Source organism: Anser anser (assembly GCF_964211835.1).
Source record: "Anser anser genome assembly, chromosome: 1".
Lineage (NCBI taxonomy): Eukaryota > Metazoa > Chordata > Aves > Anseriformes > Anatidae > Anser > Anser anser.
The window spans coordinates 200,359,646-200,382,216 of NC_139720.1; the positions used below are offsets into that span (position 1 = coordinate 200,359,646).

Here is a 22,571-nt window from a genome sequence, read left to right on the forward strand (position 1 = left end):
GCTGCTCAGCTTTGATACTTAATCCCCACTGATTTTGAGTAGGATTTAGGGACCTAAATCCTCTGAATCTCTGGTCCCAGGTCACAAACATTGTCCATCCCATACTGGAGCAGCAAGACTCACTGATGTGATCTCGCAAAACTTACGCTGTTAATGACAGAGGTGGCCAGTGCATGTGGGCACTCTTCACTGTGCTCCTATCACCTGCTTCCTAATTAAATTGCAGTTGTGCTGATTGGCAGGGACGTGCTTGGGCCTGAAACCACGATAAAAAGCTGATGGGGGAAAAGGCTGAGAGGAGAGAAGGCAGAGTGATATGGAAACCTAGGCACTATGGGGATGTAGGACTGGCAGTTCGTGAGTTGCCCAAATTCGCTGGTTCTCAGGAGAATTAAGTCTCCACGCACATCCTTCTCCCCTGTGCTCTCTCCAATGCTACAGCTACTGAAGGAAACTGTGAGTAGGAACACAGATTTTCCAGTCCCCTTTGTAGGAATGACCCACTTAGCAGATGATACAATCAGGGTATTTACTCTTTCTTGCCACTTCCAGTAAAGGATGTTCAAAAGCGAAATGGCCATTCATTGAAATGCCCAGTGTCCAAATCACCCTGCACAAAGGAGCTCGTCTTGTCCTCAGCAATCCTATCTGCTCAGGTGCAAGGCTAGTGCCTGCAGCAGCTACCAGTCCAAATACAGATGTGGGGCCTAGGAAAGAAAGAAAGAAAAGAAGAAGAAAGAAAGAAAGAAGGCCATTTCAGACAAGCCATAATGAGCCCAAGCAAGTTTCAAGTAAATTAATTGTGGAATGACACAGTGTAAGATTTTGGCCTCCTAAAATGGAACATATTCCTTATAAAATGGGCATGCTGTGCAGCTCTCTGACATTTCCAAGTGAAACAATAGGACCACTAGAATGGAAAGTCTGCAGGAACGGCAGACAAGGAAAGGAAGTTTAGGTTGAACAAAGGTTTTGTTCATTTTTACAGCCCCTAGAGGAAGAGCAGTGCTGTACAGAAGCTGTTAATGATGGGCTGGATTGGACGGCCGAAACTGGTGCCAAGATCTAAATGTGTTTTTACTCCAAGCTCCTCCCCAGCTGTCCAGATACCCCGCAGAACTTCCAGCTGGTGTGAACCCCACGGGCTGCTTGGGCCAGCAAAAAGAAAGTGGGGGGGGGGGCAACCCTGCCCGCTGCTTGCACTCCTCCTCCTGGCTTGATAACTGCAGTTCTCTTGCATGAAATAGCAAATCGTTGAGCTTTGTCTGAAAAATTTGCAAGTTGACCTAAACTCTCAGGTTCTAGGAAGTAACTGTGCCTGCCGAGGGTTTGCACAGGTAACTATGGCAACTCTCCTTCTCCATTAGGCTTTGAACGAACTGTTCTTAAGTGAAAACAGCTTCAGCCTACCATTGCCGTTTAATAAATAATCCACCAGCCGAGGAGAATTCGGGCTCAGGAGAAGCTGTGCTCCCTTTCAACTAGGCACTACTAAGAGCTGGAAAAATGCAAAAGTGAAATTCAGCAAAGCCGTCTGCAGAATTTCCATGACATGACTTTGTTCCTGCGGCATGTAAACAAATCACTCACGCTCACCCCCCCCCCGGCTCCGCGGAGGGGCACGGGGCTCCGAGACGAGCTCCTGGCTGCTGCGTGCTGAGCAGGTAAATGCAGAATCAGAGCTCGTGATCTGCTTTTGCTCGTAATCTCCCTGCTGTACTTGAAGTCATTTCTAAGCCGTATGTCATCGTTTTAGGTCTTTGTATTAGGCAGGGAGAGAAGGAAACAGGAGAGAAAGCGGGCAGCTCGTTTTGAGATTTGTCATTCGGGACTGACAGCGCGAGGTTCAACCTGCTTAGTTCTGCGATATGTCAAAGTGCATCAGGGTCAGAAAATAACACTGCACAGTTCCTGAGTGGGGATGATGTTTACAGGCTTTTCTTTTACAAGTTTGAATTCTGCCAGGGACATTACACGAGAACTTACAATTTGTTCTTTATAACTAAGAGCCATTTTGAATAGTTGCCAGGCAGTCGGGGCCAGGTTCTTCTTTTAAGCTCTGAAGCAGTAAGGTCTGTCCTCGGGGCCTGATATGAGTTTTCCATTGACTTCAGTAAGGCTCTGGCCTACTAGGACCTCTCCAAGGCATAAAGGTGGGACACCTTGGTCAACAGAGGCCTCGTTTCTCCTGCCTGTCTCTGCGGTAGGGTGAAGGAGGGCTGGCAGCTTCTCCCAGCAGCTTGCCAGAGCATTTTGAAGCCTGAGGCACCTCTGTTCCAGCACACACGTTGTACATGGCTTTGAGAAGGCCATACGACCCCTACTTCACAAGGTAGGATGGGCAGAACAGTGTATCTAGAAGCGCTGTCAGATAAATAGAAGAAAACCTCTGGGGGCTGTGTTCCTGGCGGCAGCTGAGTACCCTCCATCGGGAGGGAACAGGCCTTGCAGATACCTGACAAAGATCTAAGTGTTTCAAAGCCTGCCTTCAGCCCAGTATCCTGACCTGCGAGGAGAGGCCTCACCCCACCTGTGACCTCCTTCCCCTCATGCTTTCTGCAAGGAAAACGAAGGCACTGAGGGCCACAGTGTGCCCTTTCTTCCCTCCCTGCCCTCTCCCTGTATGAATCCCATCCAAGTTTGCTTGCCAATATCCACTGGTTTCTGCCAGCACAAACAGTGGCAGAGGGCCACAGGGGCTGCAATTCCACTTATGAGGAGAGGAACAATAAGAGATCAGTTTGGTCCAGAAAGCACATGGAAGTGGCCAAAATGGAGGCGTGAGCAAAGTGAAGAGAAGACCTACAGAAACGCTACCTGCCTGGCCCCTCTGAAGTGCTGCAGAACCATGATAGGGCCTCCTCTGCCTTCCCCGGCTCCATAGTCTGGGTGGAGACGGGCAGCTCAGATCCTTTTCATTAGAAATTGTCATTAGGAAGATGTATTCCACCCTGTCACATCTCTGTTTTCGTGGGATCTGTGGGATCCTGAGATGAAGATCAAAGCTTGCAGGCTCATAGACGCTATCTGGTTATTGTCAGCGAGGCTGGGATGTGAAGTAATTAAAAATAACTCCTTTTGCCACTACCCAAATAACTCAGTAGGGTTGAGTGACTGTAACCCAACTTGGCCTTTTGTCATTCTAAGTGCCGCTATTACAAGGCTGCACTTTCACGATTTGTGGAGAGCAAATTCCCCTCCAAACAAAGGCCAAAACACAGCCAGGGCCTTGTGCACGTCTTGGGGAGAGCGGAGTGCGGTGGCCATGCCTGGTTCCTCTGCATTTCTGGGGGCCTCTCCCACCGGGGCCACCTGAGCACCTTCCACCCAGAGCCCGGCCTGCAGTAAAGGAGTGAAGATTTATCACTTCAAAATATCAACATTTGGGCAAAGTGTGTCTTTTTAGGTGGGAGATGTTTTTCAATCCTTACTAAAAAAAAAAAAAAAAAAGAGGAGGGGGAGGAAGGGGAAAGAGATTCAGAGTCTAAGAATCCAAACACTTATATGTCTTAATTAAAGGTAAACTTTTGCTTTGGGGTGGCTGTGGTTAGAGCAGCAGGCAGAGACCTGACAGCACAGACTAAACGGAAACAAAAAAGGCTCTTTTTTTTTTTCCCAAGCATTTTTTTTTTCCAAGGCCCCAGTCTGAAATGGCTTTGAAACTGCAGACACCTTCATGTAAATGTTCTTAATAAAGAAAAAAAAAAAAAGAAAGAAAAAAAGAAATCCACTGCAGGACATTTGTAATCCTTCTGATTTAGATGTTTTAATAATGTGAGAGTTTATCTTGGAAGATGGTGGCTGACCTGGAATTAAAGCTACGGCTTTGCCAACGTAAGACTAAAAGCTCAGACAGAAGACTTAAATATCATAGTGTAATATGCATCCGTTCATATACATACACATACACAGATGTATACACATATATGCATGTGCTACATAAACACATTTCTAAATAATCACCAGCTTCCTTTAAAAATTATTTCAACCCAAATTAAGGTGTAGACAAAATCTGATTGGCTCAGACACTACAGAGTGGTGCCCCCATGATATATTCATTTCCTATTCTGGTGTAGTTAATTGGGCATTTCGATTTAATTACCTCAGTCAATAACACTTTCGGTTGAGTGTCTTAAGTGTTCATTTAATTTACTGTAGATTTAATAAGGCAGCGGTTGTATGCTAAAGCTGTTAACCATCTGGATGGGCTGCAAAGCCCATCTCTTCTCTTGGGTAGCTGGGGCCTGATCCAAGACACACTGATGTCTACAACAGTCTTTCTGTTGACTTCAGGAGCTCCAGGCTAGGGCTCCTTGGGGAGTAGGGAGATGGGTTGCAAAGTATGTAGGCAAATGCCTTTGGCTGTGGGCTTCCTGGCTGGCATATGTGAGGGAGGTTTCAAGATGCCGTTTCTTTTCTGTAGACAATTTTATAAAGCAATGATAGCAGGAAGAGCAACCCATGACTTGGAGCTTGGTAATTGTTGACTGTGAGACAGATCCCTTCTGGTTTAGGACTGAAAGTGAAATTTCAAAATGTTCCTCAGCTTGGGAGAGGATACTATGAGCTGGGTCACACCTAGGAAAAGGTAAAATAAACACACCAGTTTGACAAGCCCCATCCAACTGAGTGATATATTTTACTCTTGCCGTGAGGTCTGGCAGAGCTGTTCACCCTCCCTCCACCTTGTATGAATCACAAGCTCATGCTCTGGGCCAGGAAATATGCAGGCCTGCATGTTTTCAGATCTCCAGTGTACTGGGGAGCAGAAAGAAGCAAACAGCATTAATCAGCACTGCCTCTCTTGATTTCAGAGGCTCTCTTAAATGGATGCATATTTAGTTTAGGCAAAGGATGATATAGTATAGGGTTGTGGTTGTAAGATCTGAGGACCGGCCTGTCTTGTCTGTCTGCACAGTCCTATGTACTAAGCAGGCTTTGGTAAAATGGTAAAATACCACAGTACTGGATGGTTTAGAGATATGATAGTGCCTAAAGATGCTGGTAGATATTTGGGGGAATTTCCTGGAACACCTGGGTTGGGAATGGCCAAACATCACATGTTCCAATATCTTCACAAGACCGAGAGCCTTGTGACACAAACTATGTGCCTTGGACAGATGAGAAGAACTAGAGAAAGAAGAGTGGAGTTTAGGCAGAGGATGAGTGCCACTAATCTGCCATGGGACAGGCAGTAAGACAGTGTTTTGGGGAATCCCAGAGTAGCCCATCCATGTGGGCCATGGTGTCCCTATTCCTTGTTTCTTCCTCCAGACCACGGTTGGGGTTATCCAGCAGCCATCAACACCTTACTGCCAGTTATATGGTGTTGTCCAGACCCAGGGCCATAGCTGACTGGCTTGCAACCTGCACATAGGAGCCATAGGTTGGCCACAGCTGTCATTATCCTTTCATGCTTTCCCAGTGATTTACTGCCTCCTGCCTCCTGGCACCCCACAGGTTTCTGCCTCCTTTCCAGACATCTCCTGCTTTTAGGGGCCACAGAATTCCGTGCACCCCAGGCCTGAAGCCAGGCTGTGTTTAAAAACAAAGCAGCAGAAACATCCGCATGAACAGGACTCCATGAAATTGAGTGGAGGGAAATTCTGCTGCTGCAGAAAGTAGGCAAAAGGCAACTGGAGATGAATAGGCTGCCTGACAGTTGGCAGACACGCAGGCTGTCTGCCATAGATGGTAATATAGGCACTGCAACAATTATGGCATCTAAAGTCAAAAAAGCAATAAAAAAGCTTTAACCTCTGCTATCCGGGAAAACAGGCTTTGGTTCCAGATGCATTTGGTAGGGAGAACCCTTTGCAATGTTTGTGACAGGCAAATGGTCTAGAAAGCTCTGCCAAGCTGTGTTAAGGGCGAGGAGTGCCTGGGTTCATCCTTTATTTGTACTAGTGACACATCAAGATTAAAAAATTATATTACTGCTATTATTATAATGATATTGTTATCACTACTGTTATTTTCTTAACACATCAATGGAGCCTGGGCAGCTGCTCTTTATTTCTTATGTGAATGCAATCTGCGTTTAGATTTTTGTGGAGATCAGACACCAGACACATTCCTACATTCTTGTCCGATGTTCAATATTTTTCCATGAGTCAAGGAGAACAAGAATGGGCATATTGTGTAAATGCAAAACTCTGCCTTTTTAAACTGACACGATGAATTTCAGCCCTGCCTCTTTGTCTCTCTCCTTGGAGCAGGGGCTTTTCAGCCTGCCAGATTTTGTTACTTACTATCTTTGAAAACAGAGGGAGGAAAAAGTCAGCCCTTGTTAATTCATTGTCCCAGACACCTAGCAGTGTGGTATCCTTAAGGACTGCTTTTTTTTTTTTTTTTTCTCCTGAGATGGTGAAGAGCTGTTGCTTTCCTGCCAGCTCCATTGTGTTCTCTTAGCAAAAGCCTGCAATACTAGAGGCACTTTAAAAATAAGCGAGGAGTCTGTTGCAATAGACATCCAACAAAAGTTCCTGCTGCAATCCACTCTTCCAGTAAATGCTGGTTCATAATCCAGATTTAGGGCTTTGGGACTGGTTCATTATAAAACACTATTACAGGTCAGTTTTTTGCATCTGTTACAGCAACACTTTTACATTGAGAAGGACATTTATGCAGACAAATACTAGTTTATAGGGGGTCCCTGGAATTTGAATTCCGCTTAGGAAAATAGGCAAAACACTCTTCTACCTCTATTTTTTTTAAAGTGCTAGTGAAAGGTACCTGTTTGATGGCTGAAAGACTTAGCTCATCTGTACCCACCAGAGCAACAACTGCCCTGGAGACTGCTCATATTTGGTCCACATCCCAGGCAAGTCTTCATGGCCTGCCTTTCTAAAGCCTTTTCCTAAGTACAGACCACCACAGAGAGAAGCATGTGTGCAAATTAAGATTTTTTTCCTAGAGATCTTTGAATTTTTTCAGATATTTTAATAGGCTACAAAATGCTTATTCCTGCAGAATAGATGCGAACAAATATGTCTCTACCAGAGCAAGTCTAGTCTAAGCAATACACAAGTGAAATTTCACTGAAGTGCTTCCATAACTCTGACTATTTGACTGGTCTTTCTGAGAGTGCTAAGTCACTGAGTGCCCTCTGAGCATGTTTGACCCAGAGCTTCCTAGCTAAGCTTTGGCTTTTCAAAGAAAGGGGAGCATATGAAGAGTGAAAGGAACTAATTAGCACCAAGAATGATGTGGTCATTTGTCCACTCTGAACCGGTCTGCTACCTCTGGAGTTTCATACACAGCAGTTTGCTGTGCAGCCTTTTGGCTGGAATGATTTCTAGTCACCATTAACTGGTGCTGTAAAGGTGAAAGGTTTCACATCAGTTATTAAAATGGAAAATTATTTTTTATCCAGTCTAGTGTTTTCTAAAGTATATTGGATGCCATATTTTGACATTTAAAGAGATATCTGCTTTTCAGAGGTGCTGAGTGTGCATTGATGTCTTTTGGAATTTAGCTGGAAAACAGGTCTCATTATTAACATGTTTGTCATTGTCTAAATGAATGAAGAAAGTTTTTCAGAAAAATATATCAAGTGCTTGTCATGGACCCTTATAGTCAAGGGGAGAAAGCCAAAGTTCAGCAAAGTCCATTTAAAAACTTAGATATTTCTATGGTCTTTAGATGGGGCTTAAAGAAAGTCATCATTTAGCAACTCTGCTTCATCTGATGTGGAATCAATTTGCTTGGTCAACCCTTCGATTTTTTGTTATCAGTTAAGAGCTACTGATCTGATGCTTTCTGTGAATGATTAAGACAGAACAGAAAGAATATCCCAAGCTGGAAGGGACCCACAAGGATCATCGAGTCCAACTCCTGGCTCCACACAGCACCACCCAAAAATCCGACCCTGTGTCTGAGAGCACTGTCCAAACACTTCGTGAACTCTGACAGGCTCGGTGCTGTGACCACTGCCCTGGGGAGCCTGTCCCAGTGCCCGACCACCCCTGGGTGCAGAACCTTTCCCTAACCCCCAGCCTGACCCTCCCCTGTCCCAGCTCCATGCCGTTCCCTCGGGTCCTGTCGCTGTCCCCAGAGAGCAGAGCTCAGCGCCTGCCCCTCCGCTCCCCTCGTGAGGGAGCTGCAGGCCGCCATGAGGCCTCCCCTCGGCCTGCTCTGCTCTGGGCTGAACAAACCAAGGGACCTCAGCCACTCCTCATGCATCTTGCCCTCCAGACCCTTCACCGTCTTTGTAGCCCTCCTTTGGACTCTCTCTAATAGCTTTTTGTCCTTCTTATATTGTAGCACCCAAAACTGCACACAGTACTCGAGGTGAGGCTGCACCAGCACAGAGCAGAAGGGGACACTCCCTTCCCTTCCCCAGCTAGCAGTGCTGTGCTTGATGCAGCCCAGGGTAGGGTTGGCTGTTTTGGCTGCCAGGACATGCTGCTGACTCATGTTCAACTTGCTATTGACCAAAATCCCCAGAGGATTCCTCAAAGGGTTCCTCAGGACCACTCTCCAGCCTCTCTTCCCTCAGTGTGTGCAGCATAATCCACAATTATGCTGTCCCAGGTGCAGAATCCGACACTTGCTCTTGTTAAACTTCATGTGCTTGGTGATTGCTCAGCCTTCTAATTTGTCAAGATCTCTCTGCAAGGCCTTTCTACCCTCGAGGATAGTGGTCTAATCTGTGAAGATTAGACTTTCTACCTTCGAGGGAGTCAACAGCTCCTACCAATTCAGTATTGTCCTGAAATTACTTAGTATGCATTTGACTCCTGTCTCCAGAACATTTATAAAAAACATTGAAGAGTACTGGCCCTAAAACTGAGTCTTGGGGAACCCCACTAGTGACTGGCCACCACCCTGCAATCTGCATACAGATCTGCACTTCTCAAGTGCATTGTCATTTATGGTTTTCACCTCCTCCTCCTCCCTCACCTTATGTGATCTGGAGACAATCACACTTATACATTTGCTCCATTCACACTACATTTAAAGTTTCTCAGTTACACGCTACCAGATAACATACGGATTTGTCTTAGAGATGAATAACAAAAAAATGATAAGCAGTGAACAAGAAGTTGCCAACTACACATAAGGTAAAAAACGGGAGCTGTCAAACACTGGAATGGGGCCTGGAGAAGTTATGGTGTCTTCATCCTTGCGGGTACTCAACATTCGCCTGGACGAGGTCCTGAAGGTATCTCTGCTTTCAGCAGGGCCTAGATGGCATGATCCAGAGGTCCCTTCACAGCTCTGTCATTTTATGATCTTAAATGCCTTCTAAGGAACTCTCCACTAATGCTATTGCCACAATGCTTGTATTTTCTTTCTGTGATTAGCATGGTAAATGAATAAGTAGCAAAAGAACTCTTTACTATATTAGTGGCCTACAGTGATGGAATTTAAGACACCCGGCTATGGAGCTATATCATTGCAGCGGGTTTCCTCTGCATGACTCTTGGTGGGGACTTACTCCAGGTGACTGGATTGCCTTATCAAAGCCAGCAGAGCCGCTGAACAGTTGTGCTTCTGCCCACACCTGGTGTATCGTGGAGGTGTAGGGTACAGAAGTGATGCAACAGCAAGCTCTGTGGTAGTCAAGGGATCCTTAGTGTTCTTGGCTGAGTCATTTTCACTGTGTAGCCAAAATAATGCTGGTTTTAGTGATGTTTGTGATACCTGTGTCCAGTGGGTTCTTTTGTCATGGCTGTATTGTTTCAGGAAAGCAATGCTATTCCGCTCAGCCACTGCTGAACAGGAAATTTTTCTCATTCTGATATTACAAAGCCAGGGATAACCATTTACTGTAGAAACAGGCCCATGGCTGCTGTGAAGGAAAAAAGGACTTCGAGAATGCCTGTTATCTTGGAGAGGCTCATTTTTCAGTGCTATTTCTGTTTGCATGAATTCACACAATACATGATTGCTTCACATAGGGAATAAGCCATATAGGAAGCATCAAGTGTTATGAATCCGCTTCCATCCCACTCACTGAAAACTATTATAGTAGCCAGAAATACCTGTAAGTATTTTGGTGTCCCTCTGTGGTTTACCACCACAGAAGATGTAATGCATAGCTTGCCCAGAACTACCAGGAGCATCCCACAGTGACTCCATGGAACTTAGTGCTGAGTCTAGGACCAACTATCCCCTTGAAGAAAGCTGTAGTCAGGAGAACAGCGTACAGTACAAAGGCTCCTTGGAGACTAGACAGCTGCAGAGACGTGAGCCTGTGCAGCAGGGGATTGCACTGACAGTCTCAGACACTGGCATCACTGCTCAGAGCCACAAACCACAGTGTGTGCTCAGCAGCAGGGTTTTGCGTCGGATGGGCAGGACGAAGGAGCTGAAAGGCTGCAGTGTGCAAACGGCATCACCTCATCACTGGGGAGGTTTGCAAATCCTGCCTCAGTGCTAACTCTTTGAGCGTCTCCTCAGTCCATTTGAGGGTTGTGCAGTACACTGTCATTGTGCCCGTCTCCTCCAGACAGGCCAAGGCACAGCTCTCATGTTCTTTCCCTCTTTCATCCCTTTCTTGCAACCAGATTTGATCTTCACATTATTTTCCTACCTATCAAGGAATCAGGGGAATGCTTGTCAATGTTGGATTTTAAACCATATGATGATGGCATCTGGTGCAGGATCAACAGCTCTTGAGATGCACGAACCCTATTGCAATGTCATCTTCTTTGTGAAATACCTGGTATTGTCCACAGGTATTTGCACATACAAAGCCCCTGGGCTTAGGCCTGTTAGGGTTGTTGGTGTATATTTCTGACACCACTGCTCTGCTCTTTTTTTCCAGAGGTTAAGAGCCCTTGTTTTTGCCAAATCAAATCTTTTTGCAAAAGCCAAGCTTTTGCTAGATGCTCTGTGCTATAGAATGTTCTCTTTGAGAGAAAAAGAAAGCCAGGAAACTTATTTTCACTTTATTCAGAGACATCTCTATACATTTGACTTGTCTATTTGTTGAAACATCTTTCAATTCTCATCTCCACTCCTCTTGATGTTTCTCACATTCCTTTTAAGCATCATCTTGTAAGCTTTCCAGTACCTGAAGGATCTGTTGTTATTTTTTGGTTTGGTTTGGCTTGATTTTTAGCTTGTAGGTACCTTTTTCATACCCCTGATTGTTCCTGAACCCCTCCATCTACTCTTACTTTTTCCAGCTCCTGGAATATTCCTTGCTCAATGGTTGCCCATTTCCAAGCCTTTCCTTCACCCTCTCTGGCCATTTGCTTGTGTTTGGATTATTTCAAACATCTCAGAAAGTATCATGAAGATGCTCCTCAAAGAAAGGCTAAATAATGAAAATGCAATGACATGGCAACATGTGCTAGTCCAAGAGAGTAAGGCATTTGGGGCTCCTGTAACCTGGTAATGATCTCCCATTGTCGCAGACTGATTTTTACGATTCATTCTTGTTCTGTTGTTCTGTTTGTGTTTTCAGGCTAAAACTGAAATTCAGGAGTACAACTGGTGGAAAATATTTAGATACTGGTCAAATGACTTCCATTGGACAGTTTTCTTCCAGACTTCTGAACAATTGGAAATACAGGAGCTGTGCGACATGAACAGACATGTCTTGTCTGAACCCCTACAGCATCTCATCAATAACAATGACAAATATTTCAGGGGAAAAATATATGATCATCTTGGTAGGCCTGCAAATGGTTTAACACTCTTCACCACCATGTCTTTTCCTCTCCTGCCCACCAAAACCCTAGCCGGTCTCTATGATCCATAAACTGGTTTGAACCTTGATGTTTAACATTTCACATCTTCTTTTGAATATTTTGTCATCAGCGTTCTTAAGTCAGTGTCTTCCATATTCCAATCAAATACCGAGTCCCTCTTTAAATCTTGCTGTATATTTCCTCAGACTCTATCCATGTTGGAAGAAAAAGGTTTTCATTTAATTGATATTTACAGTTGTACATCTTGTGAAATAACCTCTTGATCTGCAGTTACTCCTTAGACTCTTATTATATAAACTTTCATAATTTTCTCTTTTATTTGTCCCTTCTATTGTCTGTTCTCCTCGTAAGACTATCTTCTAAGCTCTTAAATCTTGTTACTTTTCTCCAAAATCCCCTGACATATTTGTCTATTCTGCTAATGTAGGTCAAACTCTTGATGGGGTGCACTTGGCCTGTCCTGACACTGCAGGTTTAAGCTGAAGGTTTTGGAAATGGCTGTTAGGTACTGCTGATACTTTATGTCCTTCTCACTGGGGGTGAACATGCACGCTGGGTAGAGGCAGGGGACAGATGCTAATACAGGTCAAACCAAGCCATGAAGGGAGTGCACCATCCTTGCTAGATATGTTCCCTTGCCACTGGCCTGCATTTGGTCCTGAATTCCTAAATTTCACTTCTCTTCTGAAGTTCTGGCAGAGGATCAGAACTCCTTCCTCCTAACAAGAAGCCATTTTGACCAGTTGTTTATTAGGAGTCTTAGATGAAGCAGTGATGGAAGGCACTTCTCACTCAAGCAGGTCCTCCTTGTCCTGGCTGGTGGATTCAGTGCTGGAAGCACAACTGGGTAATATGCTGAGGAGATTTTTTTCCCCAGTTGATGACTCTATCTCCCATGAACTGTAACTTATCCCACAGAAGGTCTCAAGGCCAAACAGTTGGTGTGAGTGCCATGTGACGCATTGATTTGCAGGAAGAGCAAAACAATCTAAATATTTCCTTATTTTTCCAAGGCTGTCTGGATGGCTGCTGTCTTCTTTCATTGACTGAGCTTTTGAAACAGAATGGTTCAGAGGAGATAGGTATTTAGGTAATTAAAGTCCATGTGTGAGCATGGCGGTGTGATCTTAATGAAGCTAGAAAGCCTTTGTACTGCCAGTTTGGAAGGGATGCTGGGCAGAAAACTAGGACCAGACTGCTCCCAGCAGTCTTTCCTTAGGTGAAATCTGCTATGCCATTGGTCTCTAAAAGGCAAATCAAGTAACAGCCACCACATTTTTAAGGATTAGGAGCTTCCTGTGCAAGACAGTATGTGTTTTTAATGCTTTAAGCTGACTTATGAAACTGGTAAACAATGTGGAGGGTGGTGTTGGATGACCTCTTTTACATGTCTGATCATCCTGTCAACATTTATAATGCAGTTGATATTTTCTTCTCATCAGGACAGGATCAGTTAAGCATTTCCCAAAGCTCAGGTTGTATTACGCTTTGTTCCACATTTCATGGTAATAAATGTTGACATAAATTTCTGTAGATTTCATATAAAGTGATTGATTGTTAATTTATTCATGGTAGGAAGGGAAGGGAAGGGAAGGGAAGGCAAGGCAAGGCAAGGCAAGGCAAGGTAAGGCAAGGAAAAAAAAAAGGAAAGGAAAGGAAAGGAAAGGAAAGGAAAGGAAAGGAAAGGGAAGGGAAGGGAAGGGAAGGGAAGGGAAGGGAAGGGAAGGGAAGGGAAGGGAAGGGAAGGGAAGGGAAGGGAAGGGAAGGGAAGGGAAGGGAAGGGAAGGGAAGGGAAGGGAAGGGAAGGGAAGGGAAGGGAAGGGAAGGGAAGGGAAGGGAAGGGAAGAAAAAGAAAGAAAAAGAAAGAAAAAGAAAGAAAAAGAAAGAAAAAGAAAGAAAAAGAAAGAAAAAGAAAGAAAAAGAAAGAAAAAGAAAGAAAAAGAAAGAAAAAGAAAAGAAGGAAAAAAGGCTTTTCCAAAAGACAAATACACAGCTTTCAGGATAAGAAATGCAGACCTTTCATGCCTTTTTTGTTTTGCTCACAGTAATGACTGCTACATTCTGATTAGCAATCTTGACCTAGTTAAATTGCTATTGTTTCTCTGTGTTCCTATTCTTCTAAAAGACTGTGGCTAGACATGATATTTTATAATCCATCAAATGTAGAATCTGCATAAAAATATAATTATTGTGCTTCAACAACTTGGACCAAAGCCCTGACGTTGTATTTCTAAGCAGTACACTGTGAATAATATGGATGCATTTTTAGGTTGGTATGTTCAGTTGGCAAGATATGTGATTTTTCCATAAGTGAAGGTAAACTGTGGCATTTCTAACACACTGATTACTATTCCAGCCTTGTTCCCCAGCTAATGAGAATTAAGTGGATACTTGTCAGCCAAGGAACTTACTTATTTGTTGCTATAAAGTCAGTTTTAGTGGCACTTACTGTAGTGAACAGGGAGAAAAATTTGTACTACCTCTCCACCACCATTATTGACAGTGTTGATTATGTCTAGGGATCACCCAGAGGTGGGATGCCTGTGCACAAGGCACTGTATAGATGCTCCATCCCAGAGCTTATGATCAGAAGTACAGTGGTGGGAAGGTTCAGGGCCTACAGAGTGAAAACCTAATGGCAGCAAGCCTTGCACCTTGTGATCAAAGTGGTTTTAGGAGTGGATTAGCAAAATGAGAGAGGAGCGGGGTGGAATGGAGCTGTGGCGATTTGAGCAGAGTCACTCATGAGCAGTGTGAGGCTGAAGGCACCTCCTCCTCCTCACAGCTCAGCAAAACTGGTCGTCTCCGTCCTGCGGATGCGCTCCAAGGAGGCAGCATGGAGGAACACGAAGAAGAGAAAGCATGCAGAGCTGAGCCTGTGCCAACCAGGCTGGGGCGAACATGGCAGGGCTTTAACCCGACAGTGATGCTGTGCTGCTTTTTGGGGGACTCGGTGGCTATCGCACTGCTCCCCACAGCATGGCCTGCCCGAGGCTGCAGTTCTGTCACTTGGAAATGTTTCCAAGATCAGCATCACCCAGCAGATCAGACTTTCTCAACCTGGAGCGCTAAAATCTTTCTGAAGACAACTGTCATGCTTGCGTTTCCAGCCATGCCAGGTAGAAGTTGCAAATGAGGATGAAAGATTAAAAATAAATATCCTTGGCTTTGCTTTCTATGCAGAAAAAGAGCACAGAGCAGGGGGTTGGGGATGGATGCTCATAAGAAGACCTCTTTAGGAGGTCTTTAGGAGATCTTGAAAGCTTCGGGAGAGACATCAGAGCAAACCTGCTGCTCTGTGGCACTGCCCTGGACATGGGGAAGAGTGGGAATGGCCGAAGCTGTCAGATGATATCGGGAGCTGTGTAGAAAAAGTAGTAATGGGAACCATTCTGCCTGATCCTAAAAAAATGTCTGTAGTCAGGAAGGGGCTGTGAGGGTGCGTGTGTGACCCTGGCGATAGGACCTGTGATGGCCGAGGAGGCCTCTGAGGCCTGGGGGCAGTGGCTGGAGTCCAGGCCTCGCTGCAGGCCTGGGATGCAAAGGTGCTTTCACAGCAAAAATGAGAAGTAGCATTCAGCATGTTTTTCTCCTTTGGAATCAATTCCTGTTTCTTTTCTCTCTCTCTCTGTCTCTTTTTTGGAAACTTTCATTGTTTGAATATTTTCTGTATTTTTCATGTAATTCCTTTACCCCTTCCCCTCCCCAGATACTTGAAGGATTTTGTTTACAGTGCAGCTATAGATACAGTCAGCACATATTGTGAGAAAGTCTAAGAAGTCCAAAAGGGACCTTTTAAAGTGGATTTGACTGTTCTATGTTAAAAGCATAAAAACCAAAGCTGGGTTTCTAACATGAGAACTATTATTCCACACCAACTGTTAACACTGCCTCATTGCCTGCTTTACAAAGTGTATCAGTCACTTAATTTTCCTTCCCCTTGTTCCACCACAGAAGCTAAGAAAGCTGCAAACCTTGGCAGGAAAATGTGAGAGAGAGGAGAGCAAAAGCAGTGGGAGATCTTTCTTTTACATCTTCAGCTACTAAGGGAGACTGGAGACTTAAAACACAAAGTATTGTGATATCTGCTCTGTAGGTTGCGTGCAGTGCATTGGTGTTTTGGTCCAGTCGTCGGGGTCTGGCTGTAAAAGTTTTGAGATGACAGCTCGAGATGTTGCTGACACCTCTGTGCAAGGCCAAGGACGGGTTGCACTGGGAAATTAATTCCTTTGGAGATCTCCAGGTGCCATGGAGATACTCCAGCAAGCTGGAGGGATAAGCTGTGTTTTACTTGTCCTAAGAGCTGTGAAACCCTGTGCTGCTGGATAGTTAACTTAGGACTTTCTCAAGTGCTGTTGTCCTATGCATTATTAAAAGATGAAAAAAAGAAATCTAAAGAAAATAAATCCAACAGAAGAAGCTGAGTGAAGCACACACAAAAAACAAGACTGTCAATGAAACTGAAATCATATAGTCCTTAGCATTTCCTGCTGTCACAGACAAATTATTTTCTTGGCCATTCTTGACCACTTGAAAGCAATACAAGTGAATGTACATGGGTAACGTCAGAAGTGGATCAAAGATGTGCTAATAAAAATACTGATAAATATGGATAGTTGGAGGAAGAAATCCCTAAAATTTCTCATTGTAAAATTGTGCTTTTGTACCAAGGAGGTTTTTGTTTCCAGTCTCTGGAAAAGCTTTTGAAACAGAAAAAATAATTAATTTTCATCAAAATCCTCCAGTTTTGCATGTAGTAACAAATTTCAACCAAAAGAAAGGTGAAGCAAAAGTTTTTGGGTTGGTTGGTTTGGGTGTTTCTCAGAAAGATAATGATTTGATGCCAGGGTTTTGATGAGCCCTAATTATTAGCTCAGTGGAACTCCTGCTGATTTGGCTGTGTGTCAGGGAGCACTGGAGAAGAAGCTGCCTCTCTTAAATCCCTTTAAAGACTCAAAATAAGTTTTAAGGAGGAATTAATTGTCCCTCTGCACAGGAGGTGGTGTCATACCGTGCTGTTTAGACTGTGTCATCTCCAGAGTTTTGCCCTTGCCTGATAATGTTGCTGAGAATTTTGTTTGCGATGTCTTGCAAACCTGTTCTCATGCATTTAACTTCATGCAGATCCCCTGCAGTTTTAACTTCAGAAAATCAATGCACCCAGCATTGCATGGCTGCGTGCTGACTCACCAGAGCCTGCTTAGCAAAAGGTCTTACAACAATACGGGCTGCCAGGAAATGCATGTACTCTTTGATGGTTCACAAAGTCCTGCCCGCCTGTTGTGGGATGGAGCCGTGCATGGAGAGCTTCTTCCTCTCCCAGTTACTGTCATGTCACACATTTCCCATCACAGAGCCTTTCAGTATTACACAGTTTGAGTGGTTTGAGATGTGTAATCGTGAGCCTGTTTGATCTGAGGAATGTGCCTCTGTTATGTGCCCAGGAACTTCTGCGTTACATTTACTGACCCAAATCAATCCTGGCTTGCAAATTGGAAGAGATGGAGCTTGAAATCTGGCGAGCTCTTTTTTCCCCTTTCTGAAGAGTGTGTGTTTTGCTTGGGGAAAAAGGGCTCTGGCTGATGAAAAAGTGATCGGTAGCTGAAAAATGCAATTGCTAGAAAACTGCAAAGGTTTGAGTGATTGAATCACGTCCCTTCAGAAGACAAAGCAAGCATAATGCTTGGGCATCGGTGCCACATAAAAGACACTATTTAGTGTCTATGAAATAGCAAGACAGAGAGGCTTGTGATGGACACTGCTTGTCGTGCTGGAACAGAGTCTGGTCCCAGCAAACCGCCCTGCCATGTAATTGGTAACATCTCATGGCAGGGATGGAGAGGGGGCTTTGTCCCCGAGGGCTGCTCACAGCTTCGTGCCCTAACCCTCCACACCCCTAACGCATGCATTGACCAAGGTGTTATCAACATTATTTGGATGGTTTGCAGAGATGTAATAAGTCAGCACTTGTCATTTCTTCTTTAGAAATCTCTATCTGGTGGGCATTTTAGGAGAACACATGTAATGAAACCCTTGAGTGCTCCAGCCCATGGCAAGGGAGGGCTGGGTGAAGGGACATGTTTGGAGATCACGGTGCTCTCCTTGGCTCTGCCGCTGACTTGTGCAGGTCACTGGGAAAGCCACGCCACACCTCTCCCGTATCTGCGAGTGGTTAGTTGAAATGCAGAAGAAAAACAGCCTCTATGCACAGCGCCGTGCAACTTTAACTGCGTCGGAAAGCCTGATGCAGGTGCTCTGAAAATGTGAGGACATTTTAAACAGCTCCCTCTGGTTCAAAATGACACGCAAAAGTAAAATTAACTCAGAAAGACGTATTTACCACATAAAGCACATACATGCAGAGGATGCATTATTCATTATCTGTTCAGCCTTTTTGTCAGCAGCACATCCGAAAGCAAAACATGCTGCCAAGTCATGTATTCTGATGATCAGGGGACTTCCCCATTTCCCAGGAAGATGAATTTGGGGGCATGAGAATGATTTCTAATAAACACACTGACAGCAAAGATGATGGTAAAAGGAAGTGCACCTTACTGTTTTTTTCACAGAGGAAAGTACAGTGAGTCATGTGTCAGGAGGAAGATGCTAACCAAAGGCAGTCCCTGCACTTTGCCACCTAAAAATCCCTCCCCAAGGACAGCTAATGACAATTAGTTACGCTTGTAGGTAAAAGGTCTTGGACTTGCACAAGTAGGCACCAACATATCTGTCCTTATAAAACGGAAACATGAAGCTGTGATTTGAAAGCTATGCTGGGAACTTGACTTCAGATATGAGGTGAGATTTTCAGTGTCAGAAAGAGGAATTACAAGCCTTAGCTTTAAGGGGTAAACTCAGTGCCCTGCTGATGCAGTAGGAGGATAGATGGGTACCGAGGAAATATGTTTGTGAATTCAGCTCTTCAACTAAAACAACTCCAATTGAACCCGTGGCATTCACTCTAGAATAAAAGTGTTCACACATGGAGTTATGTGGGAAGAGTTCTTACCAGTAGATAAGTCTGAAGCTGAGGGGAATGGGGGCCATAACAGAATACCTGCCCATGGACCTGAAAGAGCAGGGGTACATGAAACAGGGTACCTGAAACAGCAGGGTCCAAATAATGTGATCTAAAGATTTCATAAATCATCCTTCCTCACGTAACTGCAAAACTAGAGATCTCAGTGTCTCATCTGCCCATCGTGGTTTCCCAAGACATCACACTTTGTAATGGGCCCGGTTTTCCCAGTGGTACACACAGTTACTTGTCAGATGACATTGTCCTGCACTCTCCTCGGTCGCTGCACTTCTGCCCAGGCACGAGATGAGCCGAATTTCCCTGTGGAGTTTCCTGACATTGCTCACAGACCTCTGTGCAGCTGAAGCAGCAGCAGCGTGCACGTGGGCTGAGCTAGGTCTGCGTACGCCCGTGGTTGCTGTCTCTGGTGCTTGGTGCCTGCCCTTAATGTAGAGACCTGAAGGTTTGACAGGTGTGTTTGTTTAAAAAAAAAAAAAAAAAGTGATCTATTCTTTTATGAACTGCCTTTCTGAAATTTGAAATAGGGTATATACATATATTGATCCAAAATTTCCAGCTTGTGGGACTACACCTTTGTTTTGTGTACACAGGGTGGGAATTTGCACGTACAAGCATGGCAGATGAATACAGATCAGGCAGACAGGGCTGTGAAGCTCCTTTCTTTCAGCAGACCCACGGGGTTTGTGAGCAGATGAAAGTATCGCTGTAAATATTCAAGGAAAAGGAAGTAGATTTGCCGTTCTCAGAGCGGTGTTGCGTGTACTCTGTGTTTTATAGCAGATGTTTCAGAACATAAACAATTAGGGCTTAATGTATGAATATACAAATCTGGAAAATAATCCGGCAGTACATCATGGACCAGACCCTTGGCTGACATAAACTGACATGGTTCCAGTGGCTTCACTACAAGTTTTGAACAAGTTAACATCTAATGTCTTTAACTACACCGATCTCTGGTCATTATAAAGCTGTGTGAGATCAGGATGGCTAGCTCTCACTTGTGCCATTAAAATATCTCCTAGGACCTTTGGACTCCGCTGTCCAAACATGATCTTTTGGATCATGAACCAAAATCATTACAGTGAAATCCTGCAGTATTGGGTAGACACACGGGAGGATTTCATGGCTGCATTAGTCTCTGCTGTCTGAAAATACACCAGATCTGTCTGGCATAGATAGACAGGAGCAAATCTGGGATGGATATGCCCTTGGCTTTGCCAGCTACAGCTCTGGCCACCTCCCTCCACTCACACCCACAAGGAAGGTGGGACTTCTGGTCAACAGGAGGCAGTGATGCCCAAAAACTGCTGGTGGCTATAAAGACAGGGATGGCGGTGACAGGGGGATGTCTCACTCACGTATTTCCCTACAGTTCTGTACAATTTCATTGACTGTTTTCACTGACCTGTGCTGCCCAGAATAGCTTTCTGTGCTGTGCAGTGCTTACTTGCCTGTTGACTTGCAAGATCCTTCTATAAGCACCAGATAGATATACTATAGCTTCTTTCTTCAGTTGTCATCTAACGATTATTATTTTTTGTCTCTGCTTCCTTCAGCTCCAAGGCTCCTTGAAGAGAAAGCTGGTGGTAAATCTGTCACCTGTCAACAACAAGAGGCCAAATGGTGTTTCGGACAACTCTTTCCTTGATATTAAGAGGTTAAGAGTGGGTGATAATATCCCAATGGGACAAGGTGGACATCATGCTAACAATTGCCAAAGCCAGTCAATGTCTGGAACTATGCCTGTGGGGCAAGGATCACAAAGAAAGACCAGTAATCTAGCAAACAACGCACATGCTAGTGGGAATGGCATGTTTAATATGACTTTGAAAGAGGTAAAGAAAGAACCAGGAGAAACAATGTCCTGCAGCAAACACTTAGATGGCCAGATGTCCCATGAGAGCATGTTCCCTAACAGATATGGGGAAGACTCAGGAGAACAAATGATGGATCCAGAGCTTCAGGAACTATTTAATGAACTGACTAACATATCAGTGCCACCAATGAGTGATCTTGAGCTAGAGAATATGATAAATGCCACAATAAAGCAAGATGAACCGTTCAACATTGACCTTGGGCAGCAAAGCCAGAGGGGCCCTGTGAGATCTCTGCAGATGGATAAGATGGTAATTAAGAGCGAATACGCACCAGGCATGAACCAGGCTTCTGTGGGTTCCCCACAGATGAGGCCTTCTTCTACAGGTCCAGCCTTCACTATGGCCACTGCTGCCATGTCCACCTCCTCACCCATTCCTTCGGTGCCTCAGAATCAAACACAGGTGTCGCAGGTCTCTACTGCATCCAGTCGGCCATTGCCTAACTGGCAGGAGGTTTCTCACGCACAGCAACTCAAGCAGATCGCAGCCAACCGTCAGCAGCATGCCTTGATTCAGCAGCAACAGCAGCAGCAGAACCAGACAGCCAACTGGTCCACCTTGTCTCCGTCAGGTCCTTCCCCCGGACCCTTTGTGCAAGAGAAAATCCCCAGTCCTTCTTTTCGCCAGCAGCAGTTCAGCCCACAAAGCTCAGCAATGCTTGGGGTGCCCGTGAATGGAAACCAGTCCAAAGGGATGAATAACTATGTTTATAAGCCAACCACTCCCCAGAGCAATCCCATGGACATAATCATGCAACAGAAGCCTCAGGACCTCAACAGAAACTTTATCAACAGTGCTCAGCCACCACTAGAGCAGCATCATGGCAACACAAAGCCTTTGTTTCACTTTAACTCAGAGCAAACAAACCAGCAGATGCCTTCAGTTTTGGGTTCCCAAAGCAAGCCTGCCCTTCTGCACTACACGCAGCAGTCACAGAGCTCAGCCCCAGTGCAACAGCCGCAGCAGCAACAACAGCCACAGCCGCAACCTGCTCAGCCTCTCCCAAACCAGTCTCTTCAAAGGCCACCCAATGTACCCCTAGCAATGCAGCAAAAAATGATGCTTCAGAAAATTCAGCAAAGCCAGCAAATCTCAGGTTTGCAGTATCCAGTCTCTCAGCAGCATAGACAGGTAAGGCAAATTCTTCCTTCTTTGTTACATTCTGGTCTGAGTGGTAAAAAGGGTTTTCCAGCCTGGCCTCATTCCTCCAGGAGATGCGTACTGGTGTGTAATGACCTCAGGACATACTTCATCAGAGCTACTGATGGCCTGTTTAGTGCCTATTCAGGTGTATCACAAATGCACATTTGTAAGAATTTCAAGAAAGACATGCTCAGAACTTATATTTTTTTCTTAGAGCAAGAGTGAATATGTCACTGCTATATATTATGTAGATACTTGTCAGAAAGGTGAGATAGTAGGGCAGATGTAACTGGACTCCTGTCTAAGTTTCCTAGCTTCCAAAATTTTTGGTTCTTTTGAACGGCACAATTGTAATGAATTCCTGTGTTATCTTAAAGAATGCATTTTACAATGTTAATTTTTATGTCATCGATTTCCTCAGGGAGGCAGGGTTAGGAAATTCTGTTTTTAGATATCGTTTGACTGACATGACAAAAATACTGTTTGCACATTTGTTATCTGTTTGGCAAAGAAAAAAACTAAGACTTATCTGTGAGCTTTATAAACACCCATCACACTTCTGGGAATATTCTCTGCATAAAATACATGCTTAGATATGAAGGTGAAGGCTTCCACGGATACATCTACAATTATATACCACATGGCCAGCTCCCACTGTTTTATCATGAGACATTGCTTTGACATGATCAGTTATTATAGCTCAGTTACGCTCTGCCAAGTCACCATGCACCAAAATCCCATGTTTCAGACCTGTCAATTGAAGTTCAAACATGTAACCTCACTGTACCCCCGAAACTGGAAACCACATGCAAAACAGGTAAAACGCGCATTTGATATTGGGATGTT

At 44.6% G+C, this 22,571-nt stretch overlaps 1 protein-coding gene across 1 annotated transcript in view; it reads left to right on the forward strand.

The window, feature by feature from the left end:
* Positions 1-22,571, forward strand: part of MAML2 (mastermind like transcriptional coactivator 2) — a 213,572-nt gene that overhangs the window by 124,616 nt on the left and 66,385 nt on the right. The window contains exon 2 of the mRNA XM_083821031.1: positions 20,262-21,713. Within this exon, the coding sequence (XP_083677157.1) occupies positions 20,262-21,713 (1,452 nt within the window). The remainder of the gene's footprint in view (positions 1-20,261; positions 21,714-22,571) is intronic.